The sequence below is a fragment of the Phragmites australis genome, chromosome 8 (genome assembly GCF_958298935.1).
Source record: "Phragmites australis chromosome 8, lpPhrAust1.1, whole genome shotgun sequence".
NCBI lineage: Eukaryota > Viridiplantae > Streptophyta > Magnoliopsida > Poales > Poaceae > Phragmites > Phragmites australis.
This window is the reverse complement of record NC_084928.1, coordinates 751,517-771,836: the sequence shown is the minus strand read 5'-3', so window position 1 is coordinate 771,836 and position 20,320 is coordinate 751,517. Positions and strand designations below refer to the sequence as shown.

The following is a 20,320-nucleotide window of genomic DNA, read 5'->3' as shown; positions in this document are numbered from 1 at the left end:
CTGCTGCTCATAGAGAAGGGAGAGGTGGTGAGGCTGGTTAGGTGAGCTCATATGTTAGAGAAAATGGTTTGTTTTAATTACGAATTCCATTCTTTTCTCTTGTAAAATTCTTTCTCTCGTCCGATTGACTTTAAACAAATTATACTAGTGTTTTCAAAATAAATTATCTCAAAACTAATAATAACGCTAATGAAGTATAATTTGATTTAATCATGCGATTATAAAATTTTGGATGTGACACTGCAATTGGGCGGCGAAGATAAAAGAGCAAAATCAAACAAGCAAAATCGTTACAAGCAGAGAAATAGATTCAGTTCCCAACTGATTCAGTTCATAGTTACATCCCATCCTTCCACAAGTAATCATTCATGTCGCTGACTCACAGCTTAGCACACATGCTTTTCCACAAGTAATCTTGTATCAACAAACGGACATCTCATAGGCCATTAAACAGGTCCATAGCAAACCAGAAGATTGTACATAAGCCATTTTTCCCCAGAATGTTTTGCTAATACTAGTTATCTTGCACAAACAGATACCTGCGGCTAGAAAAAATGTCACCGAAAAAGAGAGCAAATATACAACGGAATACTGACAATAGAATGATCCAAAACATATAATCAAACATCAGGTTCGTCTGATCTAACAGTAGTTCTTTGTTTTTTCAAGTCAAACGAGAGGAGGGTATACAAAAAGCTGCTTGACTACGGTTACTTCCTAAACAATCCTGAACTCTGAAGTGCTTTGCAATATTCTGAGATGACTGGAGATTTCTTCACCATGTCCCAGATCTTCGCTGAGCTTCTCAACCAGTCACGCTCAGAGGGATTATTTGAGAACGACCTTGTTCCCACAATCTGTTCAATTACAAAACCACACCAATGTAAGGGTCTCAACTTATTTGGAGTAAACGAGCACATGGCCCAATTATGTGTGAAAGCATTTCCTCATAATGCAGCAGAATAAATGTTTTTTTCGAAAGAAAAATAAATGTTTTTTACCAAAACACAAAATGCAATAGATCTCTCTGTTCATCAAAATATAAATGAGTATCTATCTTCCCATAATGATTAACAAAAAGAGGAGCAGAGCAGTGAGTAATGCGCACCTAGCATGCACAAAACAGAGATCAGAAATGTAGTCTTCGTTGCCCGATTGGTCATCGTTTTTGTTTTCCTTGTCTTGGGAAGCTGATGAGGTCAACAAGGATGGATCAGGTATGTTGTGCTTCAGTAAATCAACCTGCAAAAATGTATGAAAACATTCATTTCAGCCTTCTGCATTACCGCCAAGTCTCAAAAGCAATGGGATATGGTAGAAAAATGTGACGGGAGAAACAGGTGCAATGGGATAGAATCATTAAAATACTCTTACTGTAGGCTCAGTTTTCTTGAAGTTAGATGAGAAATCAAATCCTCAACTAAGAACCTACAAACTTAATTTTCTCTATTCTTCCAGATGGACTAACAGAAGAATGATGGAAGGATTAGACAAGTTATAGCAGATAACTTACTGTAAGCATGAGCTCCCACATGAACAAATTGTTGATCCCTTCTGACATGACCAACAAAATATTACAAACGATGCCAAGAAAACACCAAGCTACAGCAATTCCTTGCATAAGAACAGAAAGTACTGGTCAATTATTAGGTTTTGCAAGGCTAATCGAGCAGTAACATATCAAGTGTAAAAATTGAAGTGTAGTCTTTACCTGGATTCCCATTAGCTCATGAGCCAGGTCTGCTGATAACGGATCACTGTTAAGAACAGGAATTGTGGATGAACCATCTGGCATCATCATATGGATTAGGACAGAGGGACTGTATACTGGCTGCAGGGCAAAAGGGATTTATTTGATGATTTGACAAGCAAGGTTTTAACTAACATGCTCTAGTATTTGGAACGACAGATTGCAGAAACAGAGTAAAATAACTTCTATCTCACCTGAGTGTCAAGGAGTATAACTCGCTCATTAGATATCCTGATGTCAATACCAGTAGTACAGTGTTTCTCCATCAATTTGATTTCCTCAGTTTGTGTAGCAAAAGGAGGAAGCATTCCTACACGCAATGCTCGACAAAATGAATATATATTGACCGGTCTAAGTGTTGGTACATAACAAATCGTGGATCAACAAAAGGAGTGCACTTTGCTTTACTTCTCAGCAACCCTATTAACATAAAATATGTTTTATAATGCTTATACTGCAGAAGATAGAAGATCGAGGACAGCTAGATATTACACTATGGAAACATTAGGAACAATGTTCATGTCATCAACTGCAAACTGCATCAATATTAATGCTTATAAGTGCATGCCATTTGACTTCTTACTTGAGCAGAATAGATAAGTATAATTTTTCCCTTATAACAACCAATGTAAATCTGAATGTTTGCTCACACATAAAAACAACATAACAAAAGTAAACTGTATTGTACCAGGTGAGCTTGCGTCGTATCCATAAAGCTCGTTCATGATGGTTGACTTGCCTACACCAGGCAGACCAATTATCCCAATCATCATGAAATCATTGTTCTTGGTCAAATACTGCAAAACATCGCCATGATATTTAAGCTTTGAGGAATAGATTTATAAATAAACTTTTCGCTAATTGTGTCACTATTCAAAAACCATTTCTTATTCTAACTGTAGCATCACCATGCTATTCAAAGAATCACAGAAACAACTACATATAAGTACAATCAATACAGAACAAACAACATAACATTACACAACAGGCTTTCCACTTTGAAGCCGCAACACATGTTAAGAGCAACTACAGAAGTACAGAACCATTAACTACTTGCAAAAATCAAAACAACGCACCGCACAGAGGAGCCTTACTTGATAATCAAAACCTACCGAGAACACCAACTAGTACACATTTAAAAGAACTAGTTATATTAAGGGTTAAGGTAACAGCTAGGTTGAGCAATGCGACATGACAACCAAAGCGTTAAGGGCAGCCACTTCTGAGTACTAAATCTAGCTAATCATCATAGTGCTTATTACTCAATGCACCCTAACATCGAAAAAGCAAGCCTCTTCTACGAATGGAAACCAGCAAAGGTCAAGCCCTCTGCACTGGTGGTGCCAAGTGCCAACTGGCACGAAGGAGGCGGGAGCGGCACGCACCGGGAGGATCTTGTCAGTGTGGACCTCCCACGCGTCGGAGACGAGGCTGAGCGAGCCAGGCTGCGGCGCCTGCGCCCCTGCCGGAGGACGAGGGGTGCGGCAGCGGCGGCTTGGCGAGGAGGAGGAGCCCCGGTGGCCGGCGCCGGCGAGCGGCGGCGGTCCGGCGGCCATCGCGTCCCGGCCGTGGGCGTGGGGAGTTGGACTGGTTTCCTTCACGTATGTTGGTGGTGGTGTGGTGTGGTGCCGTGACCCGAGACAGCTCACCGTCGCCTCGCCCCCACCACCTCAGCTCTCGCTCTCTCCAGAAACCTCTCCTCCGCACCAAGAGCAAGAGAGAGAGCAGCAGCAGCAGGAAGAGCTGAGGAACAACAAGCAAAAACCCGTCACTGGATCGGGAGCGGGAAAGGGACGCAAAGGTATAAAAAAAGATCAAAATCATCCCTTTCTCCCTTCCCTAATTCCTTGCCTGGGTGAAATTTTGCTACTTCCTCAGGTAATAAATACTTATCATTTTTAATTTTTTTACTTCATTCGGTTGTAAATACTTATCATTTTTTATCTTTTACTGTCTTTGATGTGCATCTTTGACTATTATTTTTTATTAAAATATAATTATAATATCTAATAAAAATATAATATTATGAAAGTATTTTTAAGATAAATCTATATATATAATTTTATATTTTTAAACTAGATATTTTAGAAATATTGACAGTTAAAATTTAAAAAATCAGATTAGATCTTGATCCAATCGATAAGTAAGTATTTATGATTAGATGGAGTATTATAATTGTCTTGTTTCCTGGTATTTTCTTAGTATTTTTTCTTCTTTCTTTTCGCCCCCAAAGATCTGAAGGCGAATCTTGCCCCCAAAAAAAAAGATTTGAAGGCGAATCGACAGTTAATCAAGGGGAGGAACGTACTAGACCTGTAGTTTGGATTGCTACTTGCGTGTTAAACTAATCACCTGCGACAAGAGGCAGATATTACGAGGATTCACTGGCCAAAATTGTTTGCATTATGCTATGTAATGTAATTTAACGTAGCCGGGTACCGAAGCTTTGAGCGTCAAAGCATGAGCAAACACTAAGATGGGGGAAAAACATGTGGCAGATCTGCTGCCTGAGCAAACCGTATTCATTGTTCACAGCATAAGTGTCTCGGTTCAGAAATATTGGTTGGAACCGTCACCTAGTTCAGTGTTCGTGCATAGAGGAACTGAAATGTGTCTGTCTCCCTTGGTCGATCTCCCCACTGTTAGAAATGCACAGAAAGATCCTTTTTTGTAGGTTAGTAACTCGCATTTGCCACAACTGCCCTGCAAGAAGCATAGCTGTTGGACTTGTTAAGGTCATGTAACTTCCCTGCTGGCTCAGGAATTGCTGGGTTTGAATTTAGTTTTTCCTTATAAATAGTTTTAGGTGTGGGGTCAAGAAGAATTTTATGAATGCAAAATTGGATAAACTACTCGTTTGCTGAAAATATGTGATATGACCTTGGAGCCAGACATTGATTGTGTTTAAATGGGGGCTTAGAGAACAGCCTGACAGATCAAATGAAACAACCTAATGACAATTGTTATTCTCAAGGGTAACTTGGATATCGACATGGGCGTAACTACAATCTATCCAACTTCACCTCACATCTCATGTACACTGGTACTTTTCAAGGATCACTTGGGTGACTGACTCACTGGGTCAGGCTTGCTGTTATTGCATTTTCAACTGAATGGCGCACTCAGTGCAACCTTCTGAATGTAGGGTGCAGCCCTGTGAAATTGATAATCTACTTAAATGTTTCCTTGTAAACCATGCCTCTTACGTGATACTTACCTTCTGTTCCTTTTCTTCCATTGCGCGTATGGTATGACGATTCTTCCTGTTTACACAACTAGTTTGTAGCAACACTCTCCTTCCCTTTGTCAGTAACTCTTCCCGTGCTAAATTGTGTAGTTTCAATGTCTGGCAAGTACATCATCGCTGGTTTGGTTGGCTCCTTCGCTATCGTGTATGCTTCCGACATCCTAGTGGCACAGAAGAAGGTGTTTGGAGGGATCTCAAGCTACCACTGCAAAACACCTCTCCTCTAGTTAATGTTTGTATGACATGGTGACCAGGTACAACACCGACAGGGACAGGGGCGGCGTTACGACAACAGGGTGCACAGGACATCGGTTAAATTTTCGTTTTCTAATGATTCATCATATGTAGCAGCTTATGTGATGTCTTTTAGTCTAACAAGTGGGACATTCGAACCCCTAGCTCAACAAGTGGGACACCTAGCTATTTTTGTTCGGGTCAGCCACTGAACACCGAGGACCGTGTCTGACAAGGAGTGGTGGTAAGCAACGGACAAGAAGTTCCAGGCCTGACCTCGGGTCGTCATGAACCCCATCAGCCGCCAGAACTTCATCGTCAAGGATCTGAAACCCTGATTGGGTAGGGGGTAAAGCAACGCTGCACAATGCAGATCGCAAGCATTGTTTCGTATTGGATTTAAAGTTCTGAAAATTGGATTTGAAGTTCTGATTCTGAGGTTTCGATTCTAGGCTCAGGTTGTGATGGACCAAACTGAACATGGTGATGGTTGTAGCTACGAGAAGCTGCCTATGCTGTACTCCCAGACCAGCACTTGGTCTCAATAAAACAGTACCATTACCTTTTTGTCTAGTGCAGTCTGGTATCTTCTGAAGCATATTTGCTTTAGACATTGTCATCCTGTGTGAATTGTGATTGTCTTTGTGCTGTATCCTCTACTTTGTGACTGTCCTCTCTGGTGTGGAGTGATATGTGCCACACACACACACACTGGAATATGTGCCTTGTCTACTGATGCAAAAGATTTGAGCCAGTTGTTTCAACCCCAGCGCTCCCAGTGTGAAGCTACAACTAGCCACCGCTTGCAAGCACCTTGCCGTTTTCGAGACCTTTCTTCAGTGAATTTCCGTAGCTATTTAGAAATGCACGCTGTTAGTACTTTGGTCAAGATGCGGTGATCTGATTTGGGATGACACGGCCACGGCTGTAATTTTTATCAGATAAAAACAGCAGAGATCTCCATCTAGGAAGATTTGGCGTTTGACCCAACTCAACGAGTAGTTTTCACATCAGGATTAATCTTCGTTTTTATGGGGAAATTTTAGCTGAGCGTTGCGCTGCCGAGGAACAAGGCTCAGTTACTGCCTCATGAGCGGTTCAGACAAAATGTTGTTCAGGGCTCCAGGCTTGGATCTGAAGCTAGCACCGACAGCATAACACAGGTTAGGCTATGGTCTACGTTGCCGTCGGTGCTGGGCCAGGCAGTGTTCGTCCGGGACAGGGGCGGATTTAACGGGACAGCAAGGGGGGCTCGAGCCCCCCCTACATGGCTGGCGGCCCGGTGCACTTCAGCAGTTCAACGCCCTCTCCCCCTGAGCACCCCGAAGGTTTCAAGACGGACAGCCCCCGCTGTCCGTTGAGCGCCTGAGCGGTTGAGCCTTAGCTGGTCTGCTCTCAGCTCTCGGCTGGTCTACCTCTCGTCTGGTCTGCCTGGAGAAGCCGAGCTGCCGAAGTGCCGACTGCCTGCCATGGCCGGATGGGCTGGCCCAACCGCCCAAGTGCTAGTATGCTACCCAAAGCGGCAAAGCGGCCAAAGCCCAACCCACGTTCAGACGTTCCCCAAAGGGCCAACTTCCAATCGCACATGCGCACAGCACAATCAGGCAATCGGCAAATCCCTAAATCCCCAAATCGTGGAGCAGAACAGTACCTCGGCGGCGTGCGCGACCGCGACGAGTCGGCGACTCGGCGAGTAGTGGAGCAAGGCGGGCCGGGCGCACGGTGAGCCAGTGAGCGACAGCCGACAGAGCAGCTGAGCAGGGGCGCAGCCGCGCAGGCGCGCAGCGCAGGGCAGGCGGCCAGCGGCCTGGCGCGGTGAGCAGCGCTACAGCGGCCAGCGGAGCAGGGCGGGGCGGCAGCCGGCAGGCGTGGGCGCGCGGTGAGCAGCGCTGCAGGCTTGCAGCGGAGCAGGGCGGGGTGGCAGCCGGCACGCGCGCGGTGAGCAGTGCTGCAGCGGAGCAGGGCGGGGCGGCCGGGCGGCAGCCGGTAGGCGTTGGCGCGCGGCGAGCAGGCGAATCAGGAGCCAAGCCAACGGAGAATCGAAGAAGCCGAGAACGAGAAGGGCTGGCGTGGGCTCAAATTGAGAACTGAGATTCTGAGAAGGTATAAAAATTAGAAATATATGTTTATGTGAATTGGATAGACAAGCAAATGAGAAATGTATGCTTCTTTGAATTGAGTAGCTAAGAAATTTCATCTTTTCTGAATTAATCTGCAAAGAACCAAATTACAAATGTATTCATGCACAGTTCACAATCTTTACACTCTGTAACTATAATGCATATTTTAGCATGTGATTTATGGTATATTTTTGATAAAATTGTAGATTTACAACATGTCCAAAAGAACATTGCTTACATATTATTCAAGTTCAAGCAATGCCAATACTAGTAATACTGATGAGGGCACAACTCAACCAAAGAAGTCTAAAGTGGAGTTTCGTTTCTCGGATATAATAGGTGATCCAGGGCATCGCAAACCAATTGATCACTATGCATTTGAAATTAGAGATCAAGTAAAGAGGGCATATGCTTTGAGTGGTCCAACTCAACCGGTTAATCATACATTTCCTCGTAGATGGCAAAGTGGTGAATGGAGATCCTTTCAAAAAATCTGGTTTGAGAAGCATGATTGGCTAGAGTATAGTGTCTCAAAGGATGCAGCCTTTTGCTTGTATTGTTATCTTTTCTTTGAGCCAGGAAAGCCTGAAAAATTTGGGAGTGATGTATTTGCAAAGTCTGGTTATGTCAATTGGAAGAAGGCTTTGCATACTTTTGAGAGACACGGTAATTGCAAAACTCATAACAATGCAAGGCTGAAGTGTGACGACTTTATGAACCAAGAACAAGTGTTACTCACAAATTTATTAATACCAGCAAGGAAGATGAAATTCGTTACAAGATTCGCTTGACTTCTTCTTTAGATGTTGCAAGATATCTCATTGAGCAAGGTGATGCTTTCCATGGACATGATGAGTCTAATACTTCTATCAATAAGGGTAAATTTAGAGAGATGATTGACTGGTACAAAATCAAGAAGAAGAAGGTTAAGGATGCATATGAGAAAGGTTCTACACGGTGTCAAATGATATCTCATCATATTCAGAAGGACCTTACAAAAGCTTGTGCACGACGAGTCACGGCAGTGATTATGGATGAGATTGGAGATAGGAACTTCTCTGTGCTTATTGATGAGTCTCGAGATGTATCAATAAAGGAGCAAATGGCTGTGATCTTGAGGTTAGTAGTCCGTACTTTACTTTGCATTTTTATTGCTTTTGTATAATTTCAGATTTTATGTACTACTAAGTATACTAACATAGAATAAATTGGGTTGTGTAGGTTTGTGAATGATCAAGGAAAGGTTATGGAGAGGTTTCTTGGACTTCAACATGTCAACAGATGTACAGCTGCTGCATTGAAAGAAGCTTTGGTTAGTATGCTTTCCTATCATAAGTTAACCGTTTCTAGGCTTCGAGGGCAGGGTTATGATGGAGCTTCAAATATGAGAGGTGAATTTAATAGTGTGCAAAAATTGATTCGGGATGAAAATTCTTATGCTTTCTATGTGCATTGTTTCGCCCATCAGTTGCAGTTAGTGGTTGTTACCGTTGCAACTTCTAGTTCAGTCATTGCAGATTTCTTTAACTATGTTCCTTTAATAGTGAACACTGTGGGTGTATCGTGTATGAGAAAGGATGTCTTACTTGCAAAGCATCATGATGTGTTGCTACAAAAGGTGGAGAATGGTGAGATTAGCACTGGAAGAGGACTGAATCAGGAAAGAAGCCTAGCTAGACCTGGAGATACTAGATGGGGTTCACATCTTAAAACATTGCTTCGTATTTTCCAAATGTGGGAAGCTATCTTGGAGGTGCTTGAGATTGTAAAGCAAGATTTCGTTAAGCCGACGTGTAATGGTGGAGCATTTGGTTTAATTGGTAAAATGCAAAACTTTGATTTTGTATTCATCATGCTTTTGATGATAGACTTGTTAAGCATTACAGATGACTTGTCGTGTGCTTTGCAAAGGAAGGATCAAGACATTGTTGAAGCAATGAGTTTAATTATGGATGTGAAAGATCATTTGCAGGATATGAGGGACAATGGATGGGAGTTGTTATTCAAAAGAGTGAAGTCCTTTTGTGACAAAAATAAGATTAAAGTGCCAAAAATGGACAAGGAAGTAAATGCTAGAGGGACGTATTCACGTAGAAGGCAAAAAGTAACAAATATGCATTTTTACCATATTGAGATTTTTATTACTGCCATTGATGCCATTTTGTCAGAGATGAATCATCGTTTTAATGAAGTTAGTTCGGAGTTATTAGTATGCATGACTTCTCTTAATTCAAGGAACTCCTTCTCTAGTTTTGATGTGGATAAGCTTGTGAGACTTGCTGAGATTTATGCTGAAGATTTTACAGTAGCTGATTGTTTGTTGTTAAGGAATCAACTTCAAAGCTTCATTCTCAACATTAGGAGAAGTAAAGAATTTCTTGGATGTAGAGATCTTCCAAACGTTGTTGAAAAAATGATTGAGACCGGAAAGAACAGATCTTTTCCATTGGTTTATCGGCTCATTGAGCTAATATTGATACTTCCAGTGGCAACGGCATCAGTTGAGAGAGTCTTTTCAGCTATGACTCTTATAAAGACAGATTTACGCAACAAAATGGGGGATGAATGGCTTAATGACTTGATGATATGCTACACCGAGAAGGAGATATTTAGAAGCATTAGCAATGAAAAAATCATACAAGAGTTTGAAGACATGAAAGAACGCCATATGTTAGTGCCAAAAGATAATTTAGTGGTATGCTTCATTCTCTATTTCTCTTCTAATTTGAAAGAACACCATATTTGAAAGTTATTGTTTGTAACTAATTTATCTTTTGTTTTACAGATTGCTTCTCATGAAGATTAATAGGCTATCGTCGTGTATGCACGTGCTATCCATTGATTTGGTATGAACATATTGCCGATTCATCTTTTATTCCTTCTTCTTTAATGTATTTTGCACTTCATCTTTTATCTTTGCGTATGAAATTGCCTTGAAAAATGAAACTTGCTAATTTTATATATGAGACATATTTAAACTTATATTAGCTAGTATGTTCAGCCCCTCCTATAATTTTGGTCTACGTCCGCCCCTGCCGGGAGGAGGACATAGAGGACGTCGAGAGGCCAAGTGAAGGAAATGTGTAATCGGTCTAGTCGGTCTTAGCTCAGAGGCTTGTAGAGTAGTAGCAATAAAAACAAAATGGAGCTCCATGCACGATTTGGGGCTAGATCATGTTTAGTAGACATCTAGTTCCAAGATTTATGTAGGATTTAAAATTTATAGAATAAAAATAAAATATTTTAAATATATATTTTAATTTAAAATAAAAATAAGATATCTTATTTAAAAACCCTAACTATCCATAGCTGAGAATTTTTAAAGCTATAGACGACTACTATAAAAATTCTTAGAGTTAGAACTCTATCTCCAATGACTTTGCGGCAAGGAATGAAAGGAAACCATCACATATATTCATAAATTATTAGTCAAACATGTCATCTTGGATTCATATTTTGTTGTAATAACGATGCTTTATTTGCTTTGAGAATTTAGGAGCAAGGATGATATTTTGGTCCTCCTTGTACTCATATGTGTTGTATTTATTAATATGTATATAGAAGCGTTTGGTTTTCTAATTATTAGATTGGACATAATTTTCTACAAAATTATGAATGCTATATAATCAATTTGTTAGCTACAAGCCTTTGAGTACCTTTTCATAATGTGAATTTTTGTTGAGGTACTGAAATTTTGGTCTATATTATCAAATATAGTTTGATTTAAAGTCTTTCTTGTACACATGGAATTTCATTTGATTTTGCTTTTCAGAACGTATTGTGTGATGCATTTGATAATTGTTGCATAAAGATACTAAAGGTCCAGTTATATTGTAGGGAAAGAGAGGTACAACATCTTATAGGTATCAAAGAGAGGTAGAGCATTTCAAATATGTTTTAGACGGTCAACTATATTACTCATGAAATTTTTTGACTCTCGTTACAGAGCACCGGTATTTAACTATGTGAGTACAATGTACATCGCTTTAGCATTTTGACGTTGTTTTCAGTCCAACAATACCTCAATTTTCTTTTGTCAAGGTTGTGTCACGCTTGTTATGGTGTCATGTCACTTTTCTTTAACAAAATTTTGACGCCCGTTGCAACGCACGGGCAGAAAACTAGTTAATATAAATTCCTCTTAAGGGCTATAGATTTACAAAAACGAATGAAATATGAAATAAGAAGCACTATGTGCATGCCGGATGGTCGCTAGAGAATTCAGTGGGACTTCATTTCGAGCTCATCTGATGGAGTTGGCCGGAACTGCTCGGAACTCGTGCACGACGCCGTCGACTTCGATGGTGCTGCAGCCGGGATCCTTGCTGATCTTGCTCTTCCTCATCTGCCTCCTGACCCGCACCGCCCTGCCGTGCCGGCCCCTGGACGCGTACATGTTTGACATGAGCACGTGGTCCCCGGCCTCGCCGTTGTGGTCAAGCTCCGCCATGCGCCGCATCACCCGCTCGGCTCGCTCGACGTCGCCGTGCGCACGGCAGGCAGCGAGGAGGGAGCCCCGGACGACCGCGTCGGGCGGCACTGGCATCGCCACGACGAGCTCCTCCGCCTCGTCCAGCCTCCCCGCTCGGCCGAGCATGTCGACGGTGCAGCCGTAGTGTTCGATGCCGGGCGTCACGCCGTAGGACTCCGGCATGGCGCTGAGGTGCCGGAGGCCCTCCTCGACGAGCCCAGCGTGGCAGCACGCGGAGAGGACGCCGAGGAGCGTCACCCCGTTCGGCCTCACGCCGGCTCGTTGCATGTCGGCGAACAGCGCCAGCCCCTCCTCGACGCGGCCGTGCATTGCGAGCCCCAGGATCATGGACGCGTAGGTGTACACGTCTCGCCGCTCCATGCCGTCGAACACGTCCATGGCTTGGTCGATTGCGCCGCACTTGGCGTACATGTCGAGCAGGGCGTTGCCGATGGCGCCGTCGGCCTTGCACCCCAGCTGCCTGCCCATGTAGGCGTGCACCCACCGGCCGGTGTCGAGCGCGCCGAGCTGAGCGCACGCGCCAAGGAGAGCCACGAACGTCGCGTCGTCCGGGCGCACCTCCGCGCGCTGCATCTCCCGGAACAAAGCTAGCGCCTTGCCGTGCTCACCGGCGCCGGCGAACGCCGAGATCATCGTGTTCCAAGAAACGACGGTCTTCTTCTCCGGCATCCTCCTGAAGCACCGGTGCGCCGCCGCCACGTCGCCGCACTTGGCGTACATGTACACCAGCGCGTTCCACGCGACGACATCAAGGGCGACCTTCCGGGCCGCGACGCGCCGGTGCGCCTCCCTGCCCTGCGCGAGGTCCCCCACCGACGCGCAGGCCGCGAACCCGGCGGCGGCGGCCACCGCGTCGAAAGCTACGCCGCAGTCGTCCGCCATGGCAAAGAACATCTCCACGGCCTCGTCGGAGAACCCCAGCCTCGCGTGCCCGGTCACCATGGCCGTCCAGGAAACCACGTCCCGACCGCCTGGGAACCCGTCGAACAGGACCTGCGCGGCCGCGCGGTCGCCGCAGGAGAGGTAGAGCACGATGAGGCCGTTGAGGACGGTGCGCTCGCAGTCCAGACCGAGTTTGGCGGCGTGGGCGTGCACGGCCATCGCCTCGTCCAGTGCCGGGGCGGCCGCGGACAGCGCCTTGACGAGGGCACGGAGGCCACGCGCATCGGTCGGGATGCCTTGCCAGAGCGACGACGACACAGCGTCGGTCTTGGTGTTGCCATGCCCCTGCCGGTGATGGTGAAATTGAGGTGCGGGTCTGCTGCGGTGTGGGAGATGCCGCTGCTGCTGTGGTAATGGATAAGGCGCCATGGCCGGGTGAGGGAGCGAGCTCCACTGCACTCTGGTGGGAAGCGTTGCATCGTTGTCTATGTTTCGATTTTTTGGATAAGAACTGACAAGTGGGGCCATGGCTCCATTCTTTGTACTGGGTCTCCTTTGATGAATCGCGACCGCGGGATACGGATCGAACGGCTCCCCGATACCGCAGGGCAGGGGTGGCAGTAGGAGCCTCAGCCTTCCTGCTCACTACTATCTTCAGCTTCAGAAGAGATTAGGAAGCTGACTGCTATACAATACAATATCCAAAATTTTTTAAAATCATACTATTTTAATAGAAAATTGCAAAAATAATATCCGTTTTTGAAAAATTACCAAAATAGCACATGTCGACAGCCAGCAACTCCGCTGCCGACAGGTGGTGGGCCACCGCATTTAAGCAGGTTGGCAGTGCAACAGGGTACCTGTCAGCATTTGACCTGTCGATAGGTCCTATCAGCATACCAGATGCCGACAAATACCCTTATAACGGGTTGCACCGCGCCGCCTGGCCATTGCTTCGTATTTTGCACGCCGTCTCCGCACCGTTGCTCATCTGCGGCCGTCGTGCCACTCATCTGTGACGCCATCACCGCCACACCGGCCATCCGTCGGCCGTGACAGAATAGAGGAGAGGAGCAGGAGGGGATGAGGAGAGGAGAAGGAGGAAGGAAGGAGGAGGAGAGAAGGAAGGAGAAGGTATTTTTTTTATTTTTCTGTTTGTAGAATAGTTTAAAAAAATTTATAGTAGTTTAGAAATTTTAGAAATAATTTTAGAATAGTTTAGAAATTTTAGTATAGTTTTAAACAATTTAGAATAGTTTAGATTTTTTAGAAATAATTTCTAAATAGTTTAGAAATTTTAGAAGTAATTTTAGAATAGTTTTAGAAATTATAGCATGATTTACGAATTGTACAATAGTTTAGAATTTTAGAATAGTTTTACGAATTATAGCGTGATTAACGAATTGTACAATAGTTTTAGAAATTTTAGAATAGATTATAATTTTTAGAAATAATTTTGAATAGTTTAGAATTTCTATAAATAATTTTAGAATAGGTTAAAAATTTTAGAAGTAATTTTAGAATAGTTTTAGAAATTATAGCGTGATTTAAGAATAGTTTTAAGAATTTTAGGAAAATTAGCATGATTTAGGGGAAAATAGCATGATGTACCAAATATTTTAGACATTTGAGGAATTATTTTTCGGAATTGTAGGAATAATTTTACGAATAATTTAGCGTGATTATGATTAATTTGTGTGTGATTTACGAATTGTAGCATGATTTAGGAATAATTTTAGCAATAATAGTAGCAATGAATCTTGGAACTTTAGCGTGATGTAGGAATAATGCTAGCGTAATTTAGTAACAAGTTTAGCTGATTTAGGAATAATTTTATGAATCTCAACGAATTAACGGACAATAATATGATTTTGAATGAGGGATGTCGGGAGACGTGATTTTTAGTGTGTATTATGGGGAAGGATGTGTTTAACAATGTGATAGTAGGGTAGATTTAAGCAATTTCTAGGATGAACCTTGGTGAAATGCGACGCAGTCAGGTGACAGGGATGTTGCATGGTGTGTTGCAAATTAGTGTGTCAGAGCAGCATTTGTCGTTCAGGGTTATGTTGCCTAAGTTGTTTGAGACTAGGTGGAAGTGGCATTTACGGGACGTAAAATATAAAGCAGTGGAGGCAATTTGATGAGGTTGGGATTAGAATGGGGTTTCTAGCATGCCATGCCTGTAGAAGGGACAATGATAGATTATGGAGAAGGTGAGTCAAGTGCCTCCGTGGCAATGGATCAAGTCATGGCAACAACGGAATAATAAGATGTGCCTACTAAGCCGGTGATTGAGGCTGAGGCGCAAGATTCGGATGATGAACAATATCCCTCCCCATTGTCTGTCGATCAGGGCGAGGATGATGAGGAGGTTGTGGAGCAGATGGAGTTAGACAACGAAGAATTACTCACATTTGTTGAAGATGGTTCCAAGAACAAAATGAGACATGGAGAAGGATGTGCCAGATCAATGGGGTAACCTTTCTATGGAGAGTCTAATAGTGAACGATGACCATGATTCATCCTGGGCGTATGATGTGCTTGAGGTTAGGATAGACCAAATGTTCCAGGATAGGGCCACTTGCAGGATGCAATTAAGATGTGGGCTTCCTCTAAGAAATGGGAGTTCAAGGTGGTGATATCTAATAGAACCACATACAACGTTAAGTGCATAAATGCAGGGTGCTCGTGGCAAGTGCATGGTTACAAGCCTAGTGCTGACAACATTTGGGTCGCTTCGAAGATGGAGAAGCACACATGTCTTTTGCAGCAGACACTTGCCGCGCACAAGAACATGATAGCATCTTATGTGGCTAAGGTGATGTATCCTGAGATCGTGAGGAAGAGTGCTACGTCCCCATTCGCTATTATGCATGCAATAGAAAATAAATTTGGATGTAAAATCTCATATGACAAGGCATGGAAAGCGAAACATAAGACATTGAAGAAGAGGTTTAGGAGGTATGAGGATTCATACCATAACCTTTCTCCCCCTTCTTGAGGTCTTGCAAGCAAGGAATCCGGGTACCTGGATTGCAATTGATGACTTCATCCACACATTGGGAGCAAGGGTCATTTTACGGGCTTTCTGGTCTTTTGATTGTATGATTAAGGCTTTTAAAACTGTAGGCTAGTGTTGTGTGTCAATGGAACTTTCTTGAAAGGCAAGTACAGAGGATAGATCCTCACTACGATCGAGGTGGATGGAGAGAATCAAGTAGTACCTATGGCATTTGCCTTTGTTGGATCGGAGAACACACGGAGTTGGCTTTGGTTCTTGAGGGAGATTGAGAGAGCTATTTTATGTGATAGGACTAATGTTTGTGTCCACCATGACTGGCATGCAGGCTTGCTTTCAACCATTAATACGTTGCAAACTAGCATGACTGAGCCATTCTTTTGGCCATACTTGCATAGTCGCTGGTGCATGAGGCACTTGGGGGCAAATTGTTACAAGTAGTTCAAAAGTAAGCGCTTGATGAACCTATTCAAGAAGCTATGCAAACAGAATCAGAGAGGAAGTTTGATGTCCCGTGGGAGGAGTTTGAATGAACCAACAGCCCCATGAAAGAAATCCTGAAGAAGCCTATTCTGTCGAGGGAGGATGAGCCACAGGGGCTTGATCCCATTCCTTATGAGTAGAGCAATGTGAAGAGGTGGAGGAAGGGTGGAAGGAGGGTGAAGTGTTTCTCAGATTGGATCGAACATGAGCCCAGGGAGAAATGTGCCCTCATATTTGACACTGATGGCTCGCGTTATGGTATAATGACTACAAATCTTGCAGAAGTGTACAATTGGGTGATGAAGGAAACCCTGTCACCCATTCTGTTATGTTAGTAGCAATTGTGGAGGGCATAACCCGCGGGACACAGAAGTATCTCCAGCAAAGGTACGCCATTGCATCTCTACACTTGGCAAAATCGTAGACGGTGTTCACGAAAAAGATCACCAAATACATGTCTGACAAGAGCATGAAGGGTCAGATGCACCGGGTATGGTTCGTGGGTAACAACAAATTCGTATTTGAGGTGTTTTTGCATGACAAGAGTGGGCTTGGAGTTGGTCGATCTGAATGAAATGTGTGTTACGGCTGACAAATAGATGGTGCGAGTGCACATGCAGCAAACCTTCCCTCTTACATTTGCCATGCTCACATGTGTTTGCAGCTTGCGCAAAAGAAAAGATTGAGCACGCCCACTTCGTTTCTCTTTGCTACATGAAGGAGGCTGTTGAAGCAACATGGGGAGGTGAACTGTGTGGATGGTAGGGAGTCGCTAACTTCACTAAGCCTCCAGATCATACGACGCTCTGGAATCCTAACCCGGCCAGCAAGGTGGATGGCAAGGGACAGTGTACGACTCATCAAATCAGGAATGCCATGGAAGAATCAGAGGCCAGTGGTCGACAAAAGGAATGCCTATTGTGTGACGGAGAGCATTCGAGGAAGGATTGCGAGCTTTACACAACACAAGATGGTGAAGACCATGTGCGTCATGTTCCGATGCACAAGTCTGCGAAGAACGGGAAAACGGGCCCAAGTGCTTGATTTGTACGTTTCCAATATGGATTATGTTGTCATTCTTATGTTATGACTATGTATGTTTCTATGTGGGCCAGCAGGAGTAGGCCCACCGACCACGTGGTGTCTATCATGATGTAATCAACATTTAGTGCCGGTTAAGTGGTGGACGTCCTGACATGCTAGTATAAGTGGTGGCCGCCTGACACGCTAGTACAAGTGGTGGCTGCCTGACACGTCGGTCCAAGTGGTGGCTGCCTAACACGTTGGACAAGACCTGTGTCATAGTCGGCGACTGACCAGGCACTGTGGCCACTCGCTGCCACAATGACTACCACGACTAGGTGATGTCATCATAGTGGTCGATATTTTGGCCTCCAGTCTGGACGATGTATTACTATACTGACCCTGTGTCCCAATTGTATAAGTGATAACTTGTATCTCTACCACTAGCCAGGGGCATGTCTATAACCCTACCCTCTGGAAGACAATATAAATATTGGCCATAGGCACATGGTTCCCAGGACAGAATTCCTGATAACCACCAGAGACATATTCTTCCTCTCCACTACTTCTCTAAGCTTGAGTTGCTCCAGTGAGTTTTTGGCTCTCATCACACTTTGTTCGTGGAAGGCGTTTTTTTTCACCAACAGTTGGCGCTGTCCGTGGAGACTGTAGAAGCACTATTAGAGGTAGGATGTCACCAAAGAAGAAGACCCAGGTGGCTGGCTCCACAGCCATGCATGCGTGAAAGTTCGTGTGACAGCTTCGGCTGAACGCATGCTATGCCGATGTCGGCACCCCAACCGGGGGCAACGACGAGTTCACACTCGGACGGAACGAGGGTGCCATGGCCATCACTGGCACAACCATGATCCCAACTGCGGCTGACACTGTGGACCCTACCAGTTCGGAGGCCCTGCAGCAGCAGCATGGCGACAACATCGCAGCACCTCAAGGGGCCACAGCCGAGGCCGTAGCTGTACAAGCCGCCACTACTAGCCAGTAGACGCATGTGGTGGCCCTTTGGGCCCAACTAGAGGAGCTGCAGGCAGCCCTTTAGGCCGCGCATCAGGCCGCAGTCATAGATGAGGACACATGCCTTATCCTCTCTGCTCTGCCTTCCTCCCAACTCCAATCCACGAGGTGAATGGCTTCTCCTCTCCCGTTGTACCCCGAATATGTTGTTTCCCTATGCTCTCCTTACTTCGTTGGTGAAAGCCGTGGTTTCAAGGATTAGATGGACTTGTTACGCCATGTTTCATGGCAATTTGCCGATCGGTTCGGGCGAGGGGCTCCAATTCCGTCACCTTGCCGAATAATTTGATGGTTTTGGTATGTACTTTGGTTGTTGTCTGATAGAGTTAATTCAGCCAAATGTTGTGGGCTATTGGTGCTCATGAATCTCGCAGGGTTTTGGATTGGAGCTCTAGTCATTGTACTATAATTAGTACATTAGTGTAGAAAAATGGTGTGTTATTGTTGTGCAAGTGGCATACCCGTGCTCAGTGACGGATCCAGGAACAATTTTGAGCTAGGGCGGAGACACGTAATCTAAGTAAACAAAGAATATACTAATGCAGTTGAAATGCATACATATGGAGAAATCCCTAAATAAATTTTGTATCTGATATATTTATGACACGTTACATTTTAGCAGTACATGGTGAAATCATTTAGACTTATAGCCTTATTCTGATTTCTAGTTACTTAGTGCTCGTGAGGGAAGGAGGCCACCTTATCTATACTTGTCCTTTGGTGGAAGATTGCCATGTGGTACATTTCACACACTTCTTACAAAATATCCAAATTCTAGAATTTTGTTCATTTTTATCTAAAACCTAGATATTTCGAATTTTGTTTATTTTTATCTAAAACCTAGATATTTTCTACCATGTAAAATATCTATGTTGTACACATCTCTTTACTTTGCCATGAAGCATGACAACTCTAGTCTCTTGTCGTATCCAAACTATTTTAAAAAATATCATGTATGCATTGCTACTTCAACGATCCTTAGTTGAATATAAACTATTAGATTGCAGTTGTAATGAAAAATTATTGCAGAAGTCGTATGGCTGGTATAGTGCGTGTTGTATGCTACCTCTGCCAGGTTGTATACTTAAGTAATGAGCCTGACGATGTAGAGCAGAGTATGTTGTTGTAATGAAAAGTCGCACGAATATATGATCGCTCTTTTTTGTAATGAGGGAACTATGCAATTTTTTGTTGGACTTTTGCAATGAGAATATGAAATCTTTTGCATTGCAAGTGCGTGTGCCCTCATGGTACGAACGTTAGTCCATTAGCCGAAGTGCGGACATTGAGTTCAAAATTGTAGCTGAGTCCAAAATTGGTTGTATTTATTGATAAAAAACCCGAAAGAAATCTTCCAACAACTCTGAAAGCGAAAATAAATAGAAAGCAACAAAATCGCTGCAATGAGAGCTATCACATCTGTGATGAAGGACATAGATGTAGACGGATTTACCTTCCACTGCGTACCCTCATGACATCTAGAAATTATGTAGAGAACCCTCGTGCACTTAGCCCAACGCGCACTGACATCACGTGTCGCAGCCATTTCGTCCCTTATTCAGCTCGGCAACCCCAAATCAGTTATCTCTACCTCGATCTAGGGTTTGGGCAGCCTTGTCTCCTACCCTCTCCTTGCTCACTGTGACGCTTACCGCCTCGGCCAGTGATAGATCCAAGAACAATTTTGAGTTAGGGCGGAGATACGGACGGATTTGCCTTTCGCCGCATACCCTCATGACGTCTAGAAAATTATATGGAGAACCCTCGTGCGCTCAGCCTGACGCGCACCAGCCTTAAAGGCCACGACCGTTTCGTCCCTTATTCAACTCGGCAACTCCACATCTATTACCTCTACCTCGATCTAGGGTTTAGGCAGCCTGGCTCCTACCCTCACCTTGCTCACCACGACATTTACCGCCTCAACCAGTGACGGATCCAAGAACAATTTTGAGTCAGGGCGGAGACACTGAGTCTAAGTAAAGAAGAATACCTCAATAATGAAAAGAACATATTAATTTGTAAGTATAGAAGAATT

General features: G+C 44.1%; 1 protein-coding gene and 1 pseudogene across 1 annotated transcript; both read right to left on the bottom strand.

Moving 5' to 3' along the window:
* Nucleotides 1–598: 598 nt before the first annotated feature.
* On the bottom strand, nt 599–3,584 carry LOC133927495 (uncharacterized; annotated as a pseudogene).
* An 8,010-nt stretch (nt 3,585–11,594) lies between these two features.
* On the bottom strand, nt 11,595–13,154 carry LOC133927493 (pentatricopeptide repeat-containing protein At2g22410, mitochondrial-like). The gene has a single exon (XM_062373983.1). It carries the CDS (start codon nt 13,152–13,154, stop codon nt 11,595–11,597), a length of 1,560 nt encoding a protein of 519 aa, XP_062229967.1.
* Nucleotides 13,155–20,320: the final 7,166 nt, after the last annotated feature.

Coding starts and splice junctions, on each gene's coding strand:
- LOC133927493 (XM_062373983.1), bottom strand. CDS start 13,154: ATGGCGCCTTATCCATTACCACAGCAGCAGCGGCATCTCCCACACCGC.